We start from the raw sequence: 24,568 nt of genomic DNA on the forward strand, positions 1-24,568 counted from the left end.
GTTTACAGTGTTCATTTGTTTTCACATTATTATTTTACTTCAGCAATCAGCAATGAGAGTTTAACTCTCAAACCATTGGGGTTTGCTAAAGGGTGAAGCTACAAATGACACCATATTGACATAAAAAGCCCTTGAGAGCCCAAAGAGCCTGTTCGTGTTTGGGAAGGAGGCAAAGAGTTTCCCATCACCGTAACATAGAAAGAGAATCATGAATAACAATAGAATTGCTGCTGGTGTGTTCATGTAAATATTATATGTAAAAGAGCCTACCAGGTGCATACCCAGACCACACCCGGTTTAACCTGCACGACTGGAACCATCAGTCTATTTTATTGTTTTAAACAGGCAACACATTAGGCAACAGGAAGTCCGATGTGAGGTCTAAATCCAAACATCCGGTCATAAAGAGGATGTAACAACACTTTTAGTCATTGTAAATGTTTAATCTAAATAAGTTTAGCTTTTTGGCAAACAAACAGAAAACTGTTGAAGGTGAACCTTGTCAACAAAACACCAAACTATACCGAGGTAAAATAAAGCAAGTTGAACTCACCTCGACTTTCAAAATGCCCACCTTCCTCAAAAATACTGAAACGAAACTTCCAGTCGTCAAAAAAAAAAGTTCTTATTTCACTCCCCGGCGTTCATTAGCATGTTGTCAACGTGTGTGTCTGGTATGTGAAGACTTAAATGTACCTGCCGCACCTCCAGATGACGCTCCTACGTCACTTCCGGCTTTCAAATTAAAAGATACATACTATATATTACATTTCATTCTGATGACGTTTTGGTTATTAAGACACAGATGATAGATTATTGGTGAAAATAAATGTGAGAGAAATACCAGGATGTGTGTTATTTATGAACTTTACAAACTCGTGTAATTAAAATGTCCCGGAAGGGGTGTGGCATGTTTGATCAGGTTTGTTGTGCTCTCTCAGAGGAAGGTTGGCTCTGTGAGTCACAGGCAAGGCAGCTCAGCCACCGCAGGTATGGACGAGACATGGCAGAACCTAAAAAAGGAAGATGTCTAATCATTTAGGAATAACAAACAAGGTGCTACCGAGTCTTATGTGTTACTTGGATCTCTTGAATTCATCCCTGATGACCTGTTGGGGATGTGTTGGAGCAGTCAGATGCAGCTTGTGCAAAGCACTCATGCAGGCTGTGATGTCATCCATCAAGTAGCCAGTCAAGTCAGCAAGGCAACCAGGCTGGAAGAAGAAAAATGATCTGTGAGCATGTACCTTCCCAGGTCCTGTAACGGTGCATGCCGTTGAAATGATTCACTCCACTTGTGTGAGTGTGCATGGTGTGTTGCATAAAGACATGAAATAGTTGACAATAAGGCGATCAAACAGAGGTGCAGTCACGTCACTTGACTTGATGTTGTTTTTCCGTCATTCGAGAGCTTTTTTCCCTTTATGATGGACTATCACTAGCTATCTGCATTGAAATTATTCCCACATGCGTGAACGGCATGCATACTGTATGCAACTTTTTCACCCCGGCAACCCACCCACCCAGAGCCTTCTGTTGACGGTGTAATTGGCGAGGCAGAGTGCGGCGGCCGCCATCACGGATGCGGTGTAGTCGAGAAGATCCATCTGTAGCAGACTCAGCTCCAGGAGATACTACAGGAGGAAGAGTGCCTTCAATCTCCATCATGGTGGAGGCCAATAAGGGGTTAAGGGTTGTCTTACCAGGCTGAGGTTCTCCGTGATGGCACACACCGCATGGACGAACATGAAGAGGCGGAGGAAGTTGTTGGCGGTGGGCGTGGCCAACCTGAAGCGCAGCACCCTGAGCAGCTGACCTTCCATGTGGATGAGCTGCTGTTGGGTGTACGTGTCGGCTGTGACGTGTACAAACTCCCCAAGGTCACGCAAGTGGACCTCCTCGTATTTCCTGCAGGGTCAAAGTTCAGGCCCTGCTTCACTCATCCTATGTCAAAGGTCAGAATTGCGGGACTCACATGGCGACGAGCAGCGCCGCCGTGCCGAGCAGCTGCAGCCTTCTGCGTCTCAAGTAGGCCGTGCGTGACAGGAAGCGGTCCACGTAGTTGACGGCCAAGTGCAGCGTCTCGGAGTCGAACTTGTACATGTGGGACACCTCCGCCATCCAGTCCACCAGGACGACACGCATGTTAGCGTTGAGCTCCGGGTGCTGAACCATGTACTGTGATGTTGGCTGGAACGCCGTCTGGCAGACAAAGATGGAGGTTCTTCACACATTCTGAGCATACACTCATGCAGTGTTTCTCAGCTTTATGTTGTTAAAGGTGACAAACTGTATGATTACTTTTCCCCAATGCTTGTTTGTCCATTTTGCTGTTTTTGTTTTCAATTTCAAATACATTTCAACTGTCTGTCATTTTTTTTTTTTACTTTTGACGTTGTTCTTGTAACTTTTTTCCAAGCTGATTTTCACAAAATTGCTATTTTATTTGTTTTGTTACTAATATTGTGAAAATATTTTTTTCCCTCATAGTATGACAACATTATTCTTTTTTGAATATGAATATTATGACTTTATTCTAATATTTCTACTTCATTCACATGAAATTACTATTCATTTTCCATTGTTCTTGTTGTTTAATTGAGGGTGCCTCCTCTATTTGGGTAGACTCTATTACAGTTCGGGCTGCATAGCAGCCAAGTGGTTAGTGCGTAGGCCACACAGCTAGGAGACCAGAGTTCAATTCCACCCCTACCTACCACTCTGGTTTCCTCCCACATTCCAAAAACATGCTAGGTTAATTGGCGACTCCAAATTGTCCATATGTGAGTGTGAATGGTTGTTTGTCTATATGTGCCCTGTCATTGGCTGGCGACCAGTCCAGGGTGTACCCCGCCTCTCGCCGAAAGGCAGCTGGGATAGGTTCGAGCACCCCCGCGCCTCTCGTGAGGATAAGCGGTAGAAAATGAATGAACGAATATTACAGTTCTATTCAAATGCTTGTTAGGTTTTAGAATGTCACCAATATTTGCCCTCAAAGTAGCAAGAAATTGGTCGTTTGAAAACATGAGCTTTAATTGTGAGGGTTCACACCTCCTTGCCCCTCATGTGGCGGTGGATGTCGTCGACGTACTGTGACCCCTCCACGACCCTCAGGGCGTGGTTGGACGTAAAATCATCAACATGCCTCGACCCTGTGAGTGGAAAGAGCAGCAGTTGCCAAATGTCAACACAACCCCCCCCCCCAATGTGAGCACTGAACATTATGATTTATGTGGCCTTTGTTGGATCCAGCATTTTAACCAGACACTATGTCTTTAAGCCATCATAATAGACGTCACTGCTTGCCAGTAACCAGCAGAGGGCACCGTTCATTCAGGCCCAAATAGTTTGATGCCTAGATGGGCAGCTGCAGTATGGCTTTGCATCGTGAAGTCCACTATGGAAACACATGTTTTCTACACTTCCATTTCTTAAACTATTATTTCATGATGAATTGGAAAATGTACTGAAGCCCTTTCAATATGTTGCCTTGGCTTGGGCTGCATTGTCTTTTAGCTCATCATTTTCATTTCTTGTAATGTTTCAAAGCAAATGCTAAGTGAACGTAATACATGAAGGGTGTGTATAATGAACAGTATGTCTGTACCTCTTTTATCCAGAAACGGAACGTATAGAAGGGTAACCTACCTGAAGGTAGCACCAGCAGAAGCCTCACATCTTCCTTTCTCAGGTGTGAAACCTCAGCACCAGGGGAAAGTTCGTCATCAGCATCAACGTCCTCCTGGTCATGGCCGCCTGGGCTGCATGTGATTGACAGGGAGCTGTCAGTATGCCGGCTGGCTCTGGAACGACAGCTTCCCTGGAAAGAGGGGGACACACGGGGATTCAAGGTTCATCAGGATTCAAGCTCTGTCGCCACCTGTCTCTCGCCTACCTGAGTCCGTGACGGACAGCGCCGCTCGTTCACTGAAAGCTCGCCCAGCGCTGTGCGCTGCCTTGTCGACCTCTGAGGCGGCGTGTCATCTGCCTCTCTGGATTTTCTGGTGTGGCTGGCAGTGCGCAGGGTGCTGCTGACGTCCATCTTTAAAGGTTTGAAACATCAAGCTGTGGTCACATTCACACAATGGATACTTCATTAGGTGCACAATGACATCCAATACAAATATGTTTACTTCTCATTGATGGGAAGTAAACAAACTTTTTAATGACAGAATAATAGTGTCACAAGACACCCAACGCACGAGACGAGACGATATTTTTTAATTAGCAGAGTAAAAAAAAAACAAAAACGTGCAGGTTTCTGGCTCTGCTAGCTTTTCTCCAAACGAAAAATCTCGTCAAGGTTTAATCTCGCGAGACCCCTACAAAATAATGGCGGAAAACTTTCCTGTCAACATGGTAAACACAACTTACCTCAAAAACAAATACTATAGTGAAGGTTGCATCTTCGTACCTGTGCTTCGATCGTTCAGGTGAAGTGTCCGTACAGTACACTTGTAAATAACTTGTAAATAACTGTATTATTGTTGTTTTTCACCCCCATCAGAGGCTACACTAGTTTCTCATATCAACACAACAGTTGTGTCGTTTTTTTGTTTTGGTTTTTTTAACGGCGGGACGTTACGGCGACCGCTAACAGTGGACAAACATTACCTCTGCTTTAAACACCCCCCGCCGCAGTGTAAAGGCATCAGGAGAGGTCAAATTAATACAAAACAAAATAGAAAAATAAATAGACATTATATCGGCGAGCGCGGTGGGCGGGGCTGTCACGTGACACAACGACGCCGTTAACCAATGCATTAACATTATTTTCCGTAACATTATTATAAAAACCTCTAATAATAACCTGTTGCAACAAACTTTAAAAATTATAGACTATGTCACGACGACGTAACAATATAAGGACAATAAGTGTTTGCTTTTGCCACACCTGCAACACCCAAACTGACCGCTAGAGGGCAGACTCGCCCTGTTAGTGACATGACAACAAAGTGCTGGAATATTATTTAATAACATGAGAGGGTCAAAATGACAATTTAAACATTTAACACAACACAGTAGTAGTCATTGCGGGTCAGCTTGACACACACACACACTTTTTATGAACTAATACCAGCTTTTTAACATTTCCACATGAAATCTAAACAAGAAGCTAATTAGTCTCCTGTGGTTAGCTTTAGCATCAGCTAACATCTGCATGAGTTGCCCAAGAACATGAATTATAAATGTCTTCAAGCGTCTTTTTTTCCCCCTTCCTCGACTAATATATTAGCATTTTAAAGGCCCCCAAAAATCTTTTGCAGAAGCTGTAAATTATTCATATATTCAGACATTGAAACCAATGGGACTGTGAGGACACTTTTTTCCGTCTCGCCTGAATTGAGAGAGAGAGACTAAATTGGAGACTGTTAGAAACAATGTGTTTATTTTTTTTATTTGATTGCATGTACGCTAAGATGTCTCACTCTGACACGTCTTCTGTTGCTCGGATGCTGTCATGAGGGAACGTTTTTATTTTAAGATGGCGCTGGCGTCTGTTTGCCATCTGTCTCATTGTTATTCTGGACAAGTATGCATTTGTCAGCCGCTTGTCCTTTCTCAGTGTGTGTGTGTGTGTGTGTGTGTGTGTGTGTGTGTGTGTGTGTGTGGACAATCTCACATCTCCACTGACCGGACACCAATATTAATTAAAACCTGGTAACAAGCGGACATGGCGAATGGTCCTGATGCATCTTTGAAGGAAAAACCTCCTGCCTCTGACCCGCCCCTGAACAGATGAGCCTGCCCCATTTATACATTTTGTAACATGTATTTTTTAAAGAGCAGGCTTCACTACACATCTTAAAATGCAGCCCGGCGCTCTACCAACTATCCATCAGTCAGCTACAGACATGGGAGCTATACGTTTGATAGTTTCATCTTTCTTCTGCAAATACGCTAACCTAGCATGATGATGCTGTTAAATGGCGTACCCCACTGTCGGAACTTAGGGCGTATACAATGATGTAAAGCAGGCTTTGCTACATGTCTTAGTGTAGCCCTGCCAAGTGTACACTGTAAGTTCCATCGTTTTGTTTTTCGGTAGCGAATACGCTAGCCTAGACTGATTGCTGTTACAATGTGAGTGTAACGTTAGCATCAGCTATTGCTAATGCATGTTGCTAATGCGATTGCATCCCGCCTCTCGCCCAAAGACCGCATACCCACAACCCCAGTGAGTATAAGCCGCATAGAATGGATGGATGGATGGATGGATGGATATATACAGACATATTTCATTGCAGGCTATTTTGGGAGCAGGACACTGTATGGTCAAAAGTGGTTGAAGTACACAACAGTGGAGACAAACACAGCTCATTAGCATTAAAGGGGAACTGCACTTTTTGGGGAATTCTGCCCATCATTCACAATGTTTATGTGAAACCTTTTCTGTGCATTCTAGCGTGAGAAAACAGGTTAATATGAGCTAGCTAACAAATGACTTCATAGGAAATACCTATTTTGATGCTAAAGCCCCCACAAAAATGTACAATTTACATAACTGACTTCTATATCAGCCCTGAGAGGAATTAAACATGTCTGACTTTTAAGGCAAACATTGAGGACGCATGCAAGAGGGAAAAACAGGAATCAGTGGCCACTTCTTAGCTTCAACTGGGGACTGGGACTACAAGGAAACACAGGCCAAAAACTCTTATCAACGTCTGTCAGTCTCATGAGCACAAACACGTGCATACACACTAATCAGTCAGGATTACTGCTGTGTGTGTGTGTGTGTGTGTGTGTGTGTGTTTGGTGGGACCGGAAGCCTGTGACGGGAACATGTGATCATGAGCATGGAGGTCAAGGTCAATTAACTGCACTGTAATTAAAATCATAATAATAATGTGACCACTTCCTGTTTTCCTTTTATGGGTCCCCCATCCCCCTTACAGCTCACACTGCCTGACATCCTGATGGAAATGTTTATGACACACTTGGCACTGAACCTGTGTGTGTGTGTGTGTGTGTGTGTGTGTATGTGTGTGTGTGTATTGAGGCACAATGACAGGTGATGGGAATGTTATTGTAATGATGATAAAGATATGGAAGCGGCCCACACATGCACACACACTCCTCCTTCACTGCTCATCCAACTCATCATTTATCAACTACACTCTGTGTGTGTGTGTGATGTGGGGGGGTGAGAGAGTGAGGAAGAAGAGAGAGAGGAAGGGAGTATGAGTGCGTCTGGGTAGAGGGTGAGAGGACACAGCGAGATGGATGCTGAGCGACGTACGTGAGGCTGCCTGAAGACACGCGAGGTTTGTTCAACTACTTTCCTGTCTTGTCATCGTTTATATCCATCTTTGTTGTTGTGGTGCTGAAATCTGGACTGGGAAGAGGATGTGGAATAGTGTTGATATAGTAGCAAATAGCCAGCGTTAAACGTGCTAAGCGTGTTTATCAATAGTCAACTTTATTGAAGCGATACTGCAGACGTTCGTTGTCGGTCATTTGGGTCAGTCCCTAGCGTACGCATGACATTATCTGGTATTTAGTAAGCGGCTATTGGGACGATGTGTCTCACACACAAACACACACAAGCACTAAATGTCATGACATTTTGTCACACATCAATCGTCTCCATTATTCATCAAGCTAGGATCCTCTCAGGAGAACGCTGACTAAATGTTTGCTCACGCTGGAAAACAAATCCTATAATAGCACACACGCATGGAACTATATGATGTACATAAACACCACTTACATGGGCTTTAATGATGGATAAAGATCACAGTAACGATCGTTTATAAGGGCTGAGATAGGAGTGGAGTCGGGCGGCACGGTGATCGAGTGGTTAGCGCGCAGACCTCACAGCTAGGAGGACCAGGGTTCGATTCCACCGTCGGCCATCTCTGTGTGGAGTTAGCATGTTCTCCCCGTGCATGTTCTCCCCAGTTTTCTCCGGCTTCCTCCCACATTCCAAAAACATGCTAGGTTAATTGGCCACTCCAAATTGTCGTGAGTGTGAATGGTTGTTTGTCTATATGTGCCCTGTGATTGGTTGGCGACCGCGCCTCTCGCCCGAAGACAGCTGGGATAGGCTCCAGCACCCCCGCGACCCTCGTGAGGAAAAAGCGGTAGAAAATGAATGAATGAATGAATGAATGAGTGGAGTCACCTGAATGGATGAAATGCTGAGAGGACTGTTCTCTACAGCCACACATGGATGAGGGATGATGAGGCTGAGATGCGTTAAGTCACAAACACGGGGACGGCATGCTGAGTGACTGGAGTGACTATAGTCTCTGAAAAAGGGGGACATGGTGAGAACACGTTAGGAATGTGCTGAGAGTCCTGTTCTTTCTTTGTATAAATATTAGTCAATGACAACACAACTGAACAAAATGCAGTTTTTAATTACATTTTTATTATTATGGGCAAAAAAAAAAAATCCAAAGCGACACGGCCATGTGTGAAAAAGTGATTGCCCCTAAAGCTAATAACCGGTTGGGCCACCCTTAGCAGCAACAACTGCAATCAAGCGTTTGTGATAACTTGCAATGAGTCTCTTCCAGCGCTGTGGAGGAATTTTATCCCACTCATCTTTGCAGAATTGTTGTCATTCAGCCACATTGAAGCACCTTCTTAAGGTCATGCCACAGCATCTCAATAGGATTCAGGTCAGGACTTTGACTAGGCCACTCCAAAGTCTTCATTTGGTTTTTCTTCAGCCATTCAGAGGTGGACTTGCTGGTGTGTTTTGGATCATTGTCCTGCTGCAGAACCCAAGTTGGTTTCAGCTTCAGGTCACCAACAGATGGCCGGATTTTTTGGGTAGACGGCAGAATTCATGGTTCTATTTATCACAGCAAGTCAGCCCCAGACCATCACACTACCACCACCATATTTTACTCTTTACTTTTACGCCAGATGTAATGGGACACACATCTTCCAAAAAGTCATATTTCTGTCTCATCAGACCACAGAGTATTTTCCCAAAGATCTTTTCTGGCAAAATTGAGACGAGCCTTAATGTTCTTAATCTTGGAACGCTAACATTTAGGCCGTTTTTGTCCTGTGTCTTCCTTATGGTGGAGTCATGACCGTTGACCTTAACTAAGGCAAGTGAGGCCTGCAGTTCTTTGGATGTTGTGGGGTTGTGGGGTCTTTTGTGTACTGCATCACCGCTGCACTCTTGTGGTCATTTTGGTTGGATGACCACTCCTGGGAAGGTTCGCCGCTATTCTGTGTTTTCGCCAGTTGTGTATTATGGCTCTCACTGTGATTTGCTGGAGTCCCAAAGCTTTAGAAAAGGCTTTATAACCTCGTCCAGACTGATAAATATAAATCTGGAGTGCTTTTTCACACAGTTGTTGAAGACGAAATCATGAAGGGGACAAAGACTTTGAGTCCCATCAAAATCACCCATGGAAGACATGCTGACAGATGTTGAGTCACTCAAACGAGTGAAATGCTTCGAGATGATTACGAATCTACGTGCACAGCATAATAAAAAATGAGACAGTAAGACATTTGGAGGGACGAGTGGAGTCCCTTAAGCGGGTGAAATGCTGAGAGATGGCTGAGCATGGACATCATAAGAGTTACATCCAAAGAATTGGGTGTCCTGTTAAAAGCACGTATAAGTCACATGTGAACAGCGTGCTGAGAGATGACTGTAGTTTCTCCAGTGTGAGCAACACTGGGAGATAATCCCACGTGCCACACATGAGAGGAGATGTGTGCATGGTATGATTCCGTTCCGCGTGTATACGTATGTTGAGATACGAAGGAGATTGTGACCAAGAAGCGGTTGTGGTCATGAAACAAACAAAGACATAAATAATGTGCATGTCCGTGTGTATGTGAGGGCCTGCAGCTCCGCTTATAAAAGCAGTGACCTGCACCTCGTTGCTAGGTGACAAAAAGCCTCATTAAGCACAATTATTAAACACTTCAGCTCACAATGAAGCAGCCGGATCACAGGGAATCAAACAACCGGCGGCTGGAGGGGAGGAGCCAAATAGACATACTGTGGTCATGTGAGGTGTTGATGGACAACAACGCAACAGTAAACTATTCATTTGCTTTCTTTCTGGGCAAGACGACCTGAAAGAAAACAATTCCAACACCAATACCTGTAAATGGATGACAGGTGACGGACTATGTACACTACTCAGCCAACCCAAGTTGACCTTGGTGAAAATCACAAGGCTTCTTTTCCTACAGCAGAGTGAAATATACAGTCTAGTGTATCACGTGTTATTTCTACTCACTTAACCTCCGAGCCCAGCTTCCTCAGCCACCTTGGGTGCAGCATCCTTCAAGATCGACAGGCTTCCTGCTCTAGCACGGAGAATAAAGTGAAGGTCAGAGGACGACCGAAGAAGGAAGTCCATGAAAGAAATGAATAACCTGGAAGGACAGGATGCTGCTGATCTATTTGACAGGCGCTCCCCCTGCTGGTCGTGTTCTTAATAGCAACATGTTGCTCAAGTCATAGAAATGATGTGGAAAAATTTTTTTAAATGACAAAAAACTTACAATAAGAGATGATTGACGTGGTACTGATCCCAATTCTTGGACTGGTCTCTCCTCAGTGAGATGTCTTCTTACAATATTTATGTCCTCTCTCCCCTGCAGACTCCAGCTGGGCTATCAGGGATGGACGCGGTCGCCACAGGCAACAACGAAACCGCAACCTCCCCGGCGGAAAACGGAACCTTCCTCCACCTCTCCCCGACGTCCCATTCCACGTGGGCCGCCGCCTCGTCGGCGGGCCGGGGCGGGAGCGTGTACGTTTACGTTTGGCTCTTCCTCGGCCTCCTGCTGCTGCTGCTCAGCCTGCTGGTCATCGCCCTCCACCGGCTGAAGAACATCATCTCCTCCTCGTCCTCATGCTCTTCTTCCTCACTGCCAGAGTGTGGCAGTGAAGGTCGCAGCTCCTTCACCAACATGGAGGTCTGCAGTATCTCCTCGCGGGGACAGAGCGTCTCCTCCCTGTGTACCTGAGGCTCTCGCTCACACACACTCGTGAGGACATCCTGTGGGGGACGATTCCTATCATCTGTCATCTTCTTCTTGTCAAGAATGTTTATTGTCATGTCTGTAGATTTCACTCCAAATATCTCAACGTAATTAAAGGATATCTGGACTAAAGAAGTGGAGAAAACAGCGTCCACTTGTATGGGAAGACGTTCCACAAGACTTCTGTGAGGTTCTGTGAGGTTGGAGCTCAGAGATGTGTCCCATTGTTTTTAGGTTTCCTTTCCAAATATGGTCGTCTTTGTTTCCGTGACGTAACATCTCACATCCGTCATGCTGGAAGAGCTGTCAGCGTTCTTGACGTCACCTCCTTTTGTTCTCAGAATAATCCGCTCACTTCTGGAGAACAATCACATGATTGGCACACAGACTCATTATCTTGTTCACATACGGCTGGAACATTTGGACCTTTTTCCATACAAAGAAAGAGTGAAATGTATTTCACTCTTAAAGCAGTCCAATGTACAGTAGGTCAATGTATGCAAAATTAGTCAATTCATACTATATGCCAAGGGACAACAAAATACGTATTCAATTCCTAGCAAGCAGCATACCATGCGCTGTTGTGACGGTTCCTTCCTACCAGCAAACAGCCCAACATCTTCTGACACTTTCATTCATTTTCTACCACTTATTGTCCACAAGGGTTGCAGGGGGTGCTGGAGCCTATCCCAGCTGTCTTCGGATGAGATCACAGATCACAATCACAGGGCACATATAGACAAACAACCATTCACACTCACATTCATACCTATGGACAATTTGGAGTGGCCAATTAACCTAGCATGTTTTTGGAATGTGGGAGGAAACCGGAGTACCCGGAGAAAACCCATGCATGCACGGGGAGAACATGCAAACTCCACACCGAGATGCCAGAGGGTGGAATTGAACTCGGGTCTCCCTGCTGTGAGTCCTGTACGCTAACCACTCCCCTTCTTACACTTCCCTTGTCTAAGTTGGCACACTTAGGGTCAAAATCGATCCAGACACTGGCAAAAAGCCTACAGCATATCATGCAGTGTTGTGACTAATATGGCCCATCACCTTTTTTGGCACTTTGGAGCCATAAGCATAACATGCACTGTTGTGGCTTTTCCTTCCGACTACAGCAAACAGCCTATCGTCCTTTTCGTACTTTTTTGCTCGTTTTGTTGGCACATTTTGGGGTCAAAATCTATCCCGACAACGAATCTAAATGTTTTCATCTCCAGAAACACGCATCCCATGCACTGTTGTGACTAATCTCCCACACCACCCGTAGTACACTTGATGTAATTTGATGTATTGTATTTATAGAACATCAATAAAAAACAACACAGGTCCAGGTTTGTTAGTGTTAAGCGCCCCCTACTGGCCAAGTAAAGGTGACACCAACAAAAGCCAAGTCTTGAAATTCTTTGCATAATTTATTTTTCTTATCATGATTTTTTTTCCCAACTCACACGTCATATTTTACATCTTTGCAATAAAACATGAATACAATAGTTTTTTTAAGGGTTTCATAGATCCAAAAATATTTCACCTTTTTTTTTCTTCTTCCGTCTTCTTGTCGTCGTAGGTTTTGGATGCGTACGTTGAACCGACCGGTGGCGAGGCGAGAGTTATGTGCATGTGTGCGTCCACGGCCGCAGCTACACACTCACAGTCATATTGCTGTAAAACGTCTTCATCACACGTGAGCGTTAAATACAAACATCAATGCACAAATTGTTTATCCTGGCCGACGGGAAAGGACCCAAATGTCGGCCGGGGCGGACAGAACCCAGCCAATAATAATAATAATAATAATTCATAATAATAATAATAAATAATAACGTGATTGGTGCAAAGTGCAATTACAAAACAAACATTGATTTTTTTTTCTTCTTAAATAATCAACAAATGTGAGCGAATGTGAAGGTTGTCAGTCAGCTGATTAAGTCTCCAAACGGGCTGGAACCGAGACTTTATGTACATATTTGACAGAACAATCACCAAATGTACAAAGAATAAAAGAATAAATCAAACGTGGTCTTCAACCCAGGCGCTAAGGTCTCGCTAACATCTCCGGCAAAAAAGATCACCATCCTGGACTTTACCTCACTGCCATCATCGTCATCGTCATTAATATTACACACTATGTTACAGACAGCAAGTCAATAAATTAAAGAACAGAAAAGAGGCAGAGCCTTATGTACATGAAAACATAATCTAAGCCTGCAGAGGGTAAAAGAATAAAAATCCTACTTAAAATCAACATAAAGGACGCCACCCGCAGATCTTTACAAAGTGAGGATGAAGAGCGTCTGCCTCGTAGAAAACAAATCAAGTCCGTGAAGCCTTAAAGCACAACCGGAACCAGAACCCGGCCTGTGAGTGACAGCGACTCCCGCGCAGGGCTTGTCGCTCCTCGCCGCCATTCTGCACGTTGTTGTTAGTGGTGGTGGTGGTGTGTGTCTTTGGGCTCAGTGTGTGTGCGTGTATGTGTGTGCGTGTGTGTGAATACACACCTGTGTGCATGTGTGCTCACAGGAAGTAGTCTCATCAGAATCACCAGGCCAGGAAATAGAACCTGAGGTCCGTCACCCTCCCCCACCTCTTCCCCTCCTGTGTACCTGGAGCTTCCCACGTGGCAGATACGGCACCCCCCCACCCACACCTGCTTGGTGGTCCTCAGTAGCGGTTCTGGTGTTCGTAGTGCCAGCGGTTAAAGTCGATGTTGAACGCAACGATGCTGCCCGACGCCATGCCTGTGATCAGGGTCCTGTGGGATAAACGGCACAGAAAAAAAGAACATTTTCAACATTTTCATTACCTGAGCAACAGCATCCACAACGTGATCACACATTTTAATCAGATGAATCAGTTTTTAAATGAATTCATCAAGAATAATTAGCATCTACAATTTAAATATGCCAGTTGTTGCTATGTATTTATTGAAAGAAAGCTAAATGACAGGATTTTAGCATATATGTTTGGTGATGTATTCACAGCTCCAAATGAAGTGAAAATCCAAGTTTTCCAAGATAGCAAACGTATAACAATTTATTTGCAAAGCACAAGTCTCTTTAGTACTGTAATTTGAATCACACTTTTATGATACTGTTATCATGAGCAATGTGGGGGTGCATTCAGAGACATCACGTAACTGAAAGGTAAATTGACATGTTTTCAGTGTATTTTCTTCGGACTTAAACGCAGCAAATTGTTCATCCACATTAAGACTTACAAAGTCAGTGGGTGATATCACGTTCATGTTTACCTTTGTCTTTCTCTTTATTTAGACTACACATTCACACGTACTAAAGCTGCTGTGGAGTGTCCCTGAATGCACCTGGCATTCTTGCAAAGAGAATGATGAAGTGTCGTTCAGAGGAAAAACAGACGAGGGAGGTGTTTGTGACTTTGAGTGACTGTGAGATTTTCACTGCTGTTAAGAATACCGTTATAAAAGAGCATCTGGCTGTGTGTGTGTGTGTGTGTGTGTGTGTGTGTGTGTGTGTATCTGAGGGGATTCTACACTGTGCCTCCTCCTGCCGTCATATGTATTAGGGGCGTTCTAGCCCGGGTGCGCATGTGCTCAATACATGATGAATTAATGAATTAAATGAATTAGTTACGGCTGTTGATGTGTTATTATTGACAAACAATAGTTGCTATTGCTTAATAAATGCACTTAATTATTATCAATAATGAACTATTGCTTAATAAATGCACTTAATTATTATCAATAATGAGTTTAATTAATAGCTAGAATGAATTTAGTGTCAATGAGATGAGTCAAAAATGAGGTATAGTTATAGTATAGTATAGTATGATAAATAATGATAGTTATGTAAAGTATTACATTTTATTTATACTATTAATTATTTAAATTAATATTCTGCTCAACCACAAAATCAATAAAAATGAAGAATTTTTTGGAGAAATTGTGTCCTGGTTCAGGCAACATTTAAGCACAGGCACCTACATATGTATATGGCGCCATAGTTGAATAATATCTAAATGATACCCAACCTCAATAACAAATTCCTGGTAACTGTTTCCGTAGCAACAGCATCCTCAATAATGGCTTCCCTGGTAAGCAACACTTCCCCTGATAAGTGACCCCACTGAACAGATTCATCAACATCTGTTTCATCAGCACCAGTTACCATAGCAACCGCATCACCTGACCAAAAGTTTCCTTGGAAACAACATCATCAGTAATAATGTCCTCCTCTATTCTCCTATTCCCAGATTGAGCTGAATTAAAAGGGTTTCCGTGACAACAGCCCCAAGGTAGTGATGGTGTTACCTCTGGTCGTGGGAGAGGTCCATGGCGCGGATGCCGGCGTCACATCCCGGGTAGATGTAAAGCTGCTTGAAGTCACACGCCTGCCACACCTCCACCACGCCGTTGTCGCCACCCGTCACCAGGTTCTGCCCGTCGCTGCTCAGCAGGATGGCCTGGTGGGGCAACAAGACAAGACCGTGCACCGTGTCAAAGAGGATGATCGCGTGGCGAGAGCCGGCTGGCGAGAGCCGGCTGGCGAGAGCCGGCTGGCGAGAGCCGGCTGGCGAGAGCCGGCTGGCGAGAGCCGGCTGGCGAGAGCCGGCTGGCGAGAGCCGGCTGGCGAGAGCCGGCTGGCGAGAGCCGGCTGGCGAGAGCCGGCTGGCGAGAGCCGGCTGGCGAGAGCCTCTTACCCGCGTGGAGTCGTTGACCTCCATCTGGGCCAGCAGTTTTCCGTTGATGCTGAAGTTGCAAAAGCGTCCTCGCTCGTAGTAGATGATGCAGTGACCCTCGCTGGACACGGAGATCAGACGAGGCTGCTGGCACAGCTCGGGACCCTCCAAGGCCCTCAGGAGGTCTCCTGTGATTGTGTGGACCAGGCAGGGACCCTCTGAGGAGCAAAGACACGTCCACTTTCACACGCCATCACAGAGGACAGGGAGTACTGTGCTCCACTCCACTCCACTCACCTTTGGCCCCACTGATGACCAATCCCAGCTCAGCACAGACGGACACACACACCACCTCATGGTCGTGTCCCGTCAGCACGGCCCGGGGGGCGGGATAGTCACCTACAGGAGACCAAACGTCTTGTAGACATAACACATTTCACATTTCACACCACTTCATTCAGATCCAACTGCAAGGACCAAGGCAGGAAGTAAACAGGAAAAGGCGTGGGAGCATTGTGAACCGACACTCACTGTTGTTGGGGTTGTCCCCAATGATGTGGTGGCGTCCACTCCAGTACCACAGAAGAAGAGTGGCATCTCTGGAGCCAGACACAATGTAGCAGTCTCCTCCAATGTATGACTCGGACCTGGCCAGACAGGTCACCACATCCCAGTGGCCGAACACGATCTGGGTCAGCTTCCCTGTTCAGAATCAAGATGGTTCAGCGATGGTGAACATGTGAAGGTCCTGTCCGTGACGTGCGCCTACCGGTCTCAGTCGAATAGACGCGGAAGCTCTTGTCCCAGAAGCCGCACACCAAGATGTAGCGGTTGTCGGCGGTGACGACGAAACAGTGCGTATTGATCTGGATGCTCTGGTCCACCAGGTCTGTGATCTGACGCTTGTTGGTGCCCGAGTTGTTCGCTGGACGGGACCATGCAGAAACGTTAGTCATGATTCCTGTAATACCCGCCCACTAAAGACGCACTTCCTTCCGATTGGCTGACTACCAGAGGCCTTTGACCTACTAACCTATGAGAGGGTCCATCTCAATGGGCAGGTGGTGGGCCTGCTCCAGGGAATATCCTGGAGCACCACGGAGGCCTGCAAGCGTTCCAACACAACAGTTCACTCAAACTGTGCATTTTAAAGTGGTGTATACACTCACACACACACACACACACACACACACACACACACACTGACCGACGGTGTTGTGCCAGCGGTTGACGGCGAAGAGGCGGCTGCACGTGACGGTGACGGCGGCGGGGATGCTGAGGTGCGGCAGCGTGTTGGCGGCCACGTGCGTGACGGGCGAGTTGGATGGGAACTTGAGCACCATAATGACGTCCTGTTGCATCTGATCCTTAAACATCAGAGGACTCTGAGGAAGGAAACACTGGTGAGACAGACAGAGAGAGCCAGGAGGAGGAGGAAGAGGAGGAGGAATGGAAATGGAGGAAAAGACAGAACCGGTGGGACAAAAAAGGGAGGAGGAATGGGAAAAGGTAGATTAGTGGGAGAGACGGGTCACTGCAGGTTCACACACTGAAGGGGCGGGGCCTCGGAGAAGGGAGGCAGAGTCACAGTCATAGGCTCAACTGAAAACTTACTGAGAAGAAAAACTGTTTCTGTACCATATGACTCAAACTCAGTAGGGTCCTCGCTTTATCATTTGCATCGAGTGGATAAACGTCCTCGTTGCACTCTAATATACAATGCGTGTGATTGGCTGGCATCTCACCAGGTGCATGGCGGAGGAGCGAGGAGGGTGTGGCTCTATGAGGAGCTGCGAGGGGATCTGTCCGCACATCTGAATCTGGACCTCCATCACCTGCCGTCATCCCCACACACATCACTAACAGCAAGACTTTTGACTCATAGTTACAAGATGTGACCTGTTGTCATGGCAACCCACCTCTCTCTGCGCCGCGTCAAGGATGTCCAGGTTGACGGAGCCCTCGTAAGACAGGAAGTTGAAGACATTGAGCGCACGCACGGCCTCGGGCCCTCGCTGCTTGTAGCCGAAGATCAGGTCGATCCACTGGTGGAGCTGACACGACACAAACTCGCTCTCCAGGGCCTAGATGGGCAGCGGGGGACTCTGTGAAACCACGTCACAGTTGTTTATGCTCTACCTGTGTGAAACAACATCTCACCATGCGGTTGATGCGGACAAAGTCTTCTGGTTTCTTGGCCCACACAGGAAGCTCCACATCGCATACAGGAAGTCCGTCATCCCGCACGCCCAGCTCGTACTCGTTGCTGTTGACAAACATCTCAGGCAAGTAGTAGAACTCTGGGATCAGTTCCTGGAGGACAATGAACCGTATGAACCTACGGCAGGAATACTGAATCTTTCTTTTGCTTGACATGTTTTTACTCAATTTTCGTCTCTAAGACGTTGTTATTCCCCTCACCTACAGCATCCATTAAAAAGATATCTACATGCACCATGGAAAATTATGCTAATTAGACTTTGCTGCCTACATTGGATTGCTTTTAGCATCTTTAATGTCATTTCTGAATGCAGCCCTCGCTGGAAAGAGTTAGGACCCACTGTCATGCAGTATGGTCCTAAGGTCAGGGGCTTTGGGTAGTGAGCGAAAGGCCAAGGTCGCGGGTACAAGCGGCCAAAATGAGTTTTCTCCTTAGGATGGCTCGGCTCTCCCTTACAGATAAGGTGAGAAGCACTGTCATTCTGGAGAAACCCGGAGTAGAACCGCTGCTCCTTCGCATTGAGAGGAGCCGGATGAGGTGGATTGGTCATCTGGTCAGGATGCCTCATTCGGGAGGTGTTCAGGGTACATCCGACCGAGACATAGTCTCTCAACTGGCCTGGGAAAGCCTCGGGATGTGCCGGCAGGAGCTGGTCAAAGTGCCTCAGAGGGAAGTCTGGGCTTCCCTCCTTACGCTACTGCCCCCGCAACCAGACCTCAGATAGGCGGTAGAAGATGGATGGATGGTCATAGTATTTTTACATTCACTAGAACATTCTTCACTTCTTTTGCTACCTTGACGTCTGCCGTGTCCCTCTGACAATTCCTCCATGAGCGTCCGATGCCAGAGAAGGATCGGTCTGGATGGTCAAACTTGCCATCATTGGCGTTGAGAAAGAAGGTAGTGAAGGGCTCCTGCACACGCACACACACACACACACACACACACACACCGTGAGCACAGTGATTCAGATTAATTCCATTTGGAGGTCATTGTACTCACTATTCTGAGCATCCACATGAGGGTGGAGTGCGCCGTGGAGTAAAGAGTGGTGTAGTGGTCAGGAGGCGTGTTGTCGTCGTCCCATGTCTCATAACGCTCGGCGTAAAAGGCAGCTCGCTTGGGATTCAGGGCTCCGATTGGCTGCAGAGACCCAGATAGGGGAGAAAATGTGAGCGAGAAAGTATGGAGGTACTTTACGACACCGCTAGAAAACAAGTCAGTAGATGTCAATGTGAGCTCACTATTTGGCAAGCTAGTGTCTTGTTTGTCAGTAATATGCCTTTTGAGTACATCGAAAAAGCTCTACACCTTTGAGTTCAGCTCATGACATATGAAAGCAAAAACAAAAGGACTTATATTTGTGTTGAGTCTAGCTGACTTCTCACACCAACCTTGGAAAGGTCTCTGAAGTTCCCAGGCAATGTGAGATCAAGCTCCTCCGAGTCGTAGTTGGTCAGTACCCAAGGGAAGATGGGGTACTGGTTCAGATCATTGTAGGTCCTCCCTGCAGGCCCACGTGTTGGGAAAACATGTCGGAAGTAAATTAGTGGACTTGATGTTATGGCTGTAGCATAATGAAGTTACATTCTAGCAGAACATTGCCTTGGTCACATGACCAGCTGACCTGCAATGGTGTTGAGGAACATAAGGTATTCAAAGTTGGAGATCTCCCTGCGCTGCCAACGCTGCGTCATATTGGACGACTTGAAGAGCTGGCGGGGCGTGGCTAATGAGATCCGCCTGTCTCACACACACGCGCACAATATTTCGTAAAAAAAGCAAACAACAACAGAAGCCGCCAAGTTGTAGCCTACACCTACCGTGCCTGAGGCAGACCATAGCTGGTTCCCACCCCGACTCGCGGTAGACTGTAGACCACCCTCTTCACAGTGGCCTGGTCGGGGAAGTTAAACATCACCGACGCTGATGGAGGAAGGAGGAAGAGTCAACATGGAAGTCTGACGCAAGCGGTTCTGTTTGTCTTACTTCTGTTGGCCATGAAGACCTCCAGTCCTGTGTTGTGTAGCAGGTAACGTCTGGAGAAGACCGCTCGGATTTCACTGAACATCCACTTGCCGTGAAGACCCTCGGAGTAGGCCAGAACCTGGGCGTATGACATGACAATTACAACACATTGCAGGAATGGAGCCACTGTTACACATGTGATGGATGCTAAATGAAGCTATGAGCGTGTGCCGGCTTACTTTAGCATCAGCTTTCTTGAAGGCGGGGTCCTCTTCATCTACCTCAAAGTAGATCTCAGTGGTAGTGATGGACAACGTGCCACGAGCCACGACGACCGGTGCCACCAGCTGGGCCGGCGTGCTCAGGACTACGGGACCTGAGGAGACAACTAGCATCACTTTCGTTTTAACACGAGACGTTCAAGATGAAGCAGTTAGCATATCATTAGTTTGGATTGGCCATTTCCTTCCTACATAATCATGCAGTGGCTATAAACACTTAGTTATTCGATTGCAACTCAGAGGAGTGGCCAAAACAAACCTTTCACAGGAGATGCCCCTCCAGTTTGACTGATTACCAGCTGAGTAAACTAAGATGAATCAGCTTATTAGTTTAAGCAGGTTAATATTGTTTTTTCTTCTAAATGAAAGATTTTAGAATTTAGCCAATATTTTATTTAGGAAAAGTAAACGTGTAAAAGTAAAAGTAAAACTGTTTATTGGCATTTTAAACTTTTATATCCACTGTATTTCTCTTGAATTAATAGAGTTTTGATTAGCATTAGACTGATTATTGTATCCAGAGAGACTGTTGTTAGTGCTAACAGTTAAAGCACCAACTTGCCTCTAGATGTAAAAAGTCGTGGTCGGAAACGGACTAGAAATAAAAACAGTTCATCGTTTAGTCACCAGGGGCACATGGAGGACTTGGCGTGCTCGGTTGTGTGGCATTTGTCTTACCGGCCAGGTTGTCGATCTCTTTTTCCTGCAGTAGACTGACGGCATCATCATCACCCTCCAGCATTAACTCCGCCTCTGGGTTCTGCGCCACCACCGATTGGCTGCGGAAGCTCTTCTTGGACTTGGGTCCCTCCTCCTCTTCCTCTGTACCTGTTTCGTAAAGTTTTAAAGCATGAGCTTCTGAAGGTGCTGCAGTGTAATGTAGTACAAAGTAGTAGTACAATGTACAACAATGTAGTAGAACGCGACTGACCGTAGTCCTCGATAGCTTTGAGTGCCACATCGGCATGGGTGGAGCCGAATGCGTTTCTCACGAATCTCCGCCTCCTCCTCAGGTCGTCCTCCCAGTAGTCCAGACGCCAGAAGTCATGTAATTGGCTGAAGATAGCGAAGAGGAGGAGTCAACAAGTATCAGTCAGCCCGAGGTACCATCTAGCCCTATTACACAGTATCTAGTTGAATTACGATATACTGTATGTACAGTAGTGGTATTATATATGTATCACTGTCCCATAATATACTGTATCTAGCAGCATTATTATTAAATACTGTATCTGGCTCTACTTTATATATGTGTGTATATAAATGTATACTGTATGTAACCGTATTATACAGTTTAGTGGTATTATTTGACAGTATCTGGCTATATATTTCTGCTTGGCAGTGTAGCACATGCGCAGTACTGATGACATCACATGTCACATGACAGGGACCCACCTCTGCGACATGGTCCCCCAGGCTCCGTGCTTGTTGGTCAGGATGTTGAGGATCTTCTGCTTCAGCTGGTTGGCGGTCACGTGATCTCTGTGCTTTGCCGCGCTGATCAGGTGGTCACACATCTTCTCCTCTTCTCGGCGGTCGGCGGCATACTGGGCACAGTTGGACTAAAGGATGGCAAGAAAAGCACATTTCGTGATTCACATTTCGTGTTGGTTTTGGGACAAGGGCAGGAAGGGGGCACGGCGCCGACCTCGAACTCTGCATGTTTGTGTACGTCCTCTGCTCGCTGGCGGTTTAGGATGAACTCGGCCTCGTTGGCGACGCGCACAATGTGATCCTTCATGGCATGACACAGAAGTCTGAGCACAAACACACAAAAACGCAATGAGACACACGTGCAAATATACAGGATGATACATGCACACAGCCTCACATCAGATCAGGGTGTCATTATTACATTGCATCATTATTACACCGTGTCCTCACAACAACTGGATGTGGGAAATGAGCATTTCCTGCCACGACAAAAACATGGCGGACTCACAGCACTCCAAACAACAGTACTACATTTCCAATTTAAAAATGTAGTCCAAAATATGTCCAAAAATACTGAAGTGCTTACCTTCCTTCGTTGATGAGCTCAATAAAAGCCAAGCCAGCATTCTTCTGGATGGAATTCTGCCACTCCTAAGAGACAGCAAACATCCTAATTAATTCATAAACATCTTTGCACATCTTCTTTAACCTTCAGTTTTGTTTCCAATTTGAATTTCTTTTTCACTTCAAATTTGTATTTTTCATATTTTATTTCTATTCATGATGTATGGTGGTTGACAGGAAAAATAGTACAGGAATGGCCCGACGATCCAAAAGCAAAAACATCAAAACACGCAATGGGAAAATGCTGCCAGTTAAAAATGCTGTAATCATGTAAAATGACTGCAGCACCAGACATACAAACCACAATAATTGCATAGGAGAGATGCTACAAGTTCACATAACAAAACGGAAGTTAGCTATACTACCAGGAAGTTAGCTAGGCTACCAGGAAGTTGGTAGGCTACCACAAAGCTAGCTAGACTACCAGGAAGTTAGTAGGCTACCAGGAAGTTAGCGAGGCTACCAGGAAGTTAGTAGGCTACCACAAAGCTAGCTAGACAACCAGGAAGTTAGTAGACTACCAAGTAGTTAGCTAGGCTACCAGGAAGTTGGTAGGCTACCACAAAGCTAGCTAGACTACCAGGAAGTTAGTAGGCTACCAGGAAGTTAGCGAGGCTACCAGGAAGTTAGTAGGCTACCACAAAGCTAGCTAGACAACCAGGAAGTTAGTAGACTACCAAGTAGTTAGCGAGGCTACCAGGAAGTTAGTAGGCTACCACAAAGCTAGCTAGACTACCAGGAAGTTAGAAGGCTACCAGGAAGGTAGCGAGGCTACCAGGAAGTTAGCGAGACCACCAGGAAGTTAGCTAGACAACAAGAGGAGCCAGACCTGAGGGATATCCCACTTTATAGACTTAAGCCATAATATTAAAGTTATTACAAGGACTGATATATAATACATAATTGAATGTACCTTTTTAATCTGCCTTTCTCCTGGACATCCCTCAGGTCTGGTATCCTGTGCAGCCTAGCTAACTTTCTGGTAGTCTGGCTAACTTCTGTTTTGTTTTTGAAACCTGCAGCATTTCAGTCATGCAGTTGTTTTGGGGATTTGTGCGCGTCAGCACATTTCTTTTGCACTTGTTTTGGATCCTGCAATGTTTACCGTATGTGATTGCAACATATTTCATTTGCAGCTTTTTCCCGTTGCTATTTTTTCCTGAGTGACCCATCAGCCAGTGTAAGGATGCATCTATTCTATACATAGTTGGGTAGAATTCAGTGTGAAGTGTGTCGTGCCAACAGCAAGAAAATGCTGCTCCTTTCTGGAGTTGCGTGAGGAGCAGGATGTTGACGCTACAAAGCCATCAAAGCTCCATTAGCTCCAGTGGTTCTTAAAAGACCATCAAGGACACGTGGGAGCCTCTCCTCTTACATGATCAATATCTGGACTCGAGTTTCCTCTCCTGGGCCTCTAATGGCGGGAAGGCCGGAGTAACACTATACATGCTGACGAGTCAGACGGGAGTCAGGAGAGGATGGAGGAAGGTGAAAAGCAGTCAAATTGAGACGCTCCAGATGTCTGACGGAGTCCAGGATGGAAGAACTCTTTATACTGCTGCTCGGATTTTACAAAGACACGATATTTGGAAGGAAAAAGAACTCTTTGTCATCAGTGGAAGTCAGGAGAGGTAAGTCACTCCAGAAAATATGATCTAGCCTGTTTTGAATGTAAAGTTCCTTCAAATAGAATGACACAAAGTCGAGCACAGACCTCCACCAAGGCAGAAACTAATCATTTGATGCATTATTTTGTCAGACATACAAGGAAATTCAATAATTCACATCCAAATAATTAGTACAATACATGGAAAGACTCACTTACTCAAGATATTGTATTCTTTTCATTAATTAGCATAAACATAATTAGTATTTAATATCATTTTATCTTTGTCTGGGAGAAATCAGATGGTTCTTTTATAGAAGGGGGGGGCAGTTATTTTAAAAACCTAATTAAGTTGCTAATGAGGTGACTTTGCCCTCAACAAAAGAGAATCATGGATCCACACTAAAAACATCCTTGCCCCCCCCCGCACGGTTTCATTGCAATGTGTTGTGCAGTTTTTGGGTCATCTGCGAGCAAACAAAGAGTGGAAAAAAAAGGTCCTTAAAGGAGCCTCCAGTCCAGCATGAGAACAATTTCTTGAAGGACAACACCACAAACATATTGTGTTACAACTGCAATGCGCAGAAGGGATCGATAACCCAAAAAGCCGCTCACATGCACGAAATCAGGACATAGGAAGCAAAGACCTGAGACGGACCTGAGAGCAGAGCAGCATGACGAGCTCCACCACCGAAGTACTGGACTTCATGCACACCAGACCTGCAGCACGGAGACACTCAGTCAGAAGTCTTTCTGATCACACACGTGCACGTGTGTGCACATTGTACCGACACG

The 24,568-nt window shown here is 45.7% G+C and overlaps 3 protein-coding genes across 14 annotated transcripts in view; 1 reads left to right on the top strand and 2 right to left on the bottom strand.

Annotated features, from left to right (window-relative positions):
- Positions 1-841: 841 nt before the first annotated feature.
- Positions 842-4,433, bottom strand: ccna1 (cyclin A1). Its single transcript, XM_058086436.2, has 9 exons — positions 4,375-4,433; positions 3,896-4,042; positions 3,649-3,820; positions 3,052-3,152; positions 1,976-2,202; positions 1,704-1,908; positions 1,524-1,634; positions 1,081-1,214; positions 842-1,013 (listed from the first exon to the last, which is right to left on the bottom strand). The coding sequence occupies exons 2-9, from the start codon at positions 4,040-4,042 to the stop codon at positions 962-964; spliced, it is 1,149 nt and encodes a 382-aa protein (XP_057942419.2). The 5' UTR covers positions 4,375-4,433; the 3' UTR covers positions 842-961.
- A 2,678-nt stretch (positions 4,434-7,111) lies between these two features.
- Positions 7,112-10,977, top strand: sertm1 (serine rich and transmembrane domain containing 1). Its single transcript, XM_058086048.2, has 2 exons — positions 7,112-7,268; positions 10,594-10,977. The coding sequence occupies exon 2, from the start codon at positions 10,615-10,617 to the stop codon at positions 10,960-10,962; it is 348 nt and encodes a 115-aa protein (XP_057942031.1). The 5' UTR covers positions 7,112-7,268; positions 10,594-10,614; the 3' UTR covers positions 10,963-10,977.
- Positions 10,978-12,368: 1,391 nt separating this feature from the next.
- nbeaa (neurobeachin a) overlaps positions 12,369-24,568 on the bottom strand; it is a 76,364-nt gene continuing 64,164 nt past the window's right edge. For 5 of the 12 annotated variants that reach the window (XM_058086045.2, XM_058086046.2, XM_058086039.2 and 2 more), the window contains 24 exons: positions 24,432-24,493; positions 22,130-22,194; positions 21,758-21,866; positions 21,505-21,671; positions 21,041-21,165; positions 20,788-20,937; positions 20,068-20,204; positions 19,850-19,967; positions 19,684-19,786; positions 19,488-19,603; positions 19,255-19,367; positions 18,863-19,003; positions 18,655-18,774; positions 17,800-17,952; positions 17,559-17,723; positions 17,385-17,474; positions 16,847-17,039; positions 16,673-16,744; positions 16,409-16,564; positions 16,171-16,341; positions 15,937-16,038; positions 15,661-15,857; positions 15,272-15,423; positions 12,370-13,738 (listed from right to left, as the gene is read on the bottom strand). In XM_058086045.2, the coding sequence (XP_057942028.2) occupies positions 13,648-13,738; positions 15,272-15,423; positions 15,661-15,857; positions 15,937-16,038; positions 16,171-16,341; positions 16,409-16,564; positions 16,673-16,744; positions 16,847-17,039; positions 17,385-17,474; positions 17,559-17,723; positions 17,800-17,952; positions 18,655-18,774; positions 18,863-19,003; positions 19,255-19,367; positions 19,488-19,603; positions 19,684-19,786; positions 19,850-19,967; positions 20,068-20,204; positions 20,788-20,937; positions 21,041-21,165; positions 21,505-21,671; positions 21,758-21,866; positions 22,130-22,194; positions 24,432-24,493 (3,068 nt within the window). In that variant the 3' untranslated portion in view covers positions 12,370-13,647. Of the gene's footprint in view, positions 13,739-15,271; positions 15,424-15,660; positions 15,858-15,936; positions 16,039-16,170; positions 16,342-16,408; positions 16,565-16,672; positions 16,745-16,846; positions 17,040-17,384; positions 17,475-17,558; positions 17,724-17,799; positions 17,953-18,654; positions 18,775-18,862; positions 19,004-19,254; positions 19,368-19,487; positions 19,604-19,683; positions 19,787-19,849; positions 19,968-20,067; positions 20,205-20,671; positions 20,705-20,787; positions 20,938-21,040; positions 21,166-21,504; positions 21,672-21,757; positions 21,867-22,129; positions 22,195-24,431; positions 24,494-24,568 lie in introns of all 12 variants that reach the window. The other 7 variants (XM_058086047.2, XM_058086041.2, XM_058086040.2 and 4 more) reach the window with 4 other exon arrangements.

Source organism: Doryrhamphus excisus, linkage group LG21 (genome assembly GCF_037039965.1).
Source record: "Doryrhamphus excisus strain RoL-2023G ecotype Guam linkage group LG21, RoL_Dexc_Guam_v1.1, whole genome shotgun sequence".
NCBI lineage: Eukaryota > Metazoa > Chordata > Actinopteri > Syngnathiformes > Syngnathidae > Doryrhamphus > Doryrhamphus excisus.